At 39.8% G+C, this 1,611-nt stretch overlaps 1 protein-coding gene across 1 annotated transcript in view; it reads right to left on the bottom strand.

Annotated features, from left to right (window-relative positions):
• ahrra (aryl-hydrocarbon receptor repressor a) overlaps positions 1-1,341 on the bottom strand; it is a 66,920-nt gene extending 65,579 nt beyond the window's left edge. Inside the window, exons 1-2 of the mRNA XM_084340564.1 lie at positions 1,106-1,341; positions 567-659 (exon numbers count right to left, since the gene is read on the bottom strand). Of these exons, the coding sequence (XP_084196690.1) occupies positions 567-628 (62 nt within the window). The 5' untranslated portion in view covers positions 629-659; positions 1,106-1,341. The remainder of the gene's footprint in view (positions 1-566; positions 660-1,105) is intronic.
• Positions 1,342-1,611: the final 270 nt, after the last annotated feature.

Raw genomic sequence — 1,611 nt, 5'->3', positions numbered from 1 at the left:
AAAACATGAAAACTTTATAAATGCCACAGGCCTTGTTAAATTACCACTTCCCTCTTCAAAATCTTATATAAGCCACGATCCACTATTCATGACAACAGCTGACAAGACCGTCCCAAAAAATCTGCATCAGAAACTGTGGACTGCCTAAAACACCATCAGCAACCTAACGCACACTTTGACTCCTATTCCTGCGGGTAAGGACGTACACGCACAGTTAAAAAAATAAATAAATAAATTTAAAAAAAACTTAAGGCTACTACAGTGCCAATAATACAAAAATACACAATTATAATAAAAACCACTTGATAATGACTTATAAATAAGTGATATATTATTAATAGTATGTTTGAGAGAAATAATCACAAGTGTCAGACTGATAATTAATTGATTACAACATCTTATTCAGGACTGTTATTTTCACACTTTCAGGTTGCTGACTCACTAACTTCCTGTGATTGATTAGAATTTAGTCCCTCTTTAATGTACCACATCGTGATTGAGTGCATATTAGCAAACACTTGTCAGCAGGCACTGATTGAACAAAATAAACAGCAGCGCTCCTTAACTGCTTTTGGATGGGCTTCCTCCTCTTTCTGCCCGCGTACATGCAGTCTCCCGGAGGGATCATGGTCTTGCACTCCGCGGAGGTAACAGGTGCGCTGCGGGTGAGACAGAGAGCACGTTAAGTTCAGTGTGGCTGGAGAGAGAAACTTTACACATGTAAAAAACTGTGAGAACTAAAACACATTCAGACAGGCTGTTGCACAAGATGACATTTAAAGTCATTCCTAGGGGGGGGAATTGCATTTAATCCCTACATTTCTAAAAATGAAAGTAAAAGAACCTAAATTAAGCTAAAGTTCAAATTTAAACAGAAGGGTCTGTGAATTAGTTAAGATTTATGGCATATGAAAGCTTAAGAGCCTTCAAACAAGTGCCAGTAGTTACAAAATAAAATACCACGCTGGTGCAAGTGATCTAATCAATATTTTTGAAAAGCCCAGAAGACATGCCGGATCCCTGGAAATGAATTATAAAATAATAATCTTATTAAATACACAGCAAAACGTCCAACAGAAATAAAAATAAAAATAAAAGCACTAACCCAGAATATCGGTGGTTGTCAGTTAATTCCAGTATAATGTTGGATGTTGGGTCACATTCACTTTAAGTGCAGAGTAGAGATGCGTCTCCCAGGGTGCACCGACACCGTAAATGCCAAATGATAAATCCAAGGAAAATAAAATAATTCGGAGAGGTCCTGTATGAGCTCCGAGCTGATGTTTTCATCAGCTTTGCACTGCTCGGGGCAGATGTTGGCTGATGCTTTATACCCAATTGAGTCGCCTTCACTTCCTCGCGTTTCAGGTGGCGGATTCCTCTGAATGACATGTCGAGCTCTTCGCACGCAACTCTCTGCCTCACAAACAGAGCGCGAGGAGGGCACACACACACACACACACACACACACACACACACACACACACACACACACACACACACACACACACACACACACAAACAGGCTTAGCTTATGCTGCTTTCAAGTACTGCCTGCTTATAGGAATTACCACCTACGTGTTTGTAGCCTATATGGTTTCAAATATTAGT

This window comes from Pagrus pagrus, assembly GCF_965226575.1.
Source record: "Pagrus pagrus genome assembly, chromosome: 20".
In the NCBI taxonomy this organism is placed as follows: Eukaryota; Metazoa; Chordata; class Actinopteri; order Spariformes; family Sparidae; genus Pagrus; species Pagrus pagrus.
This window is presented reverse-complemented; position numbering and strand designations above follow the sequence as displayed.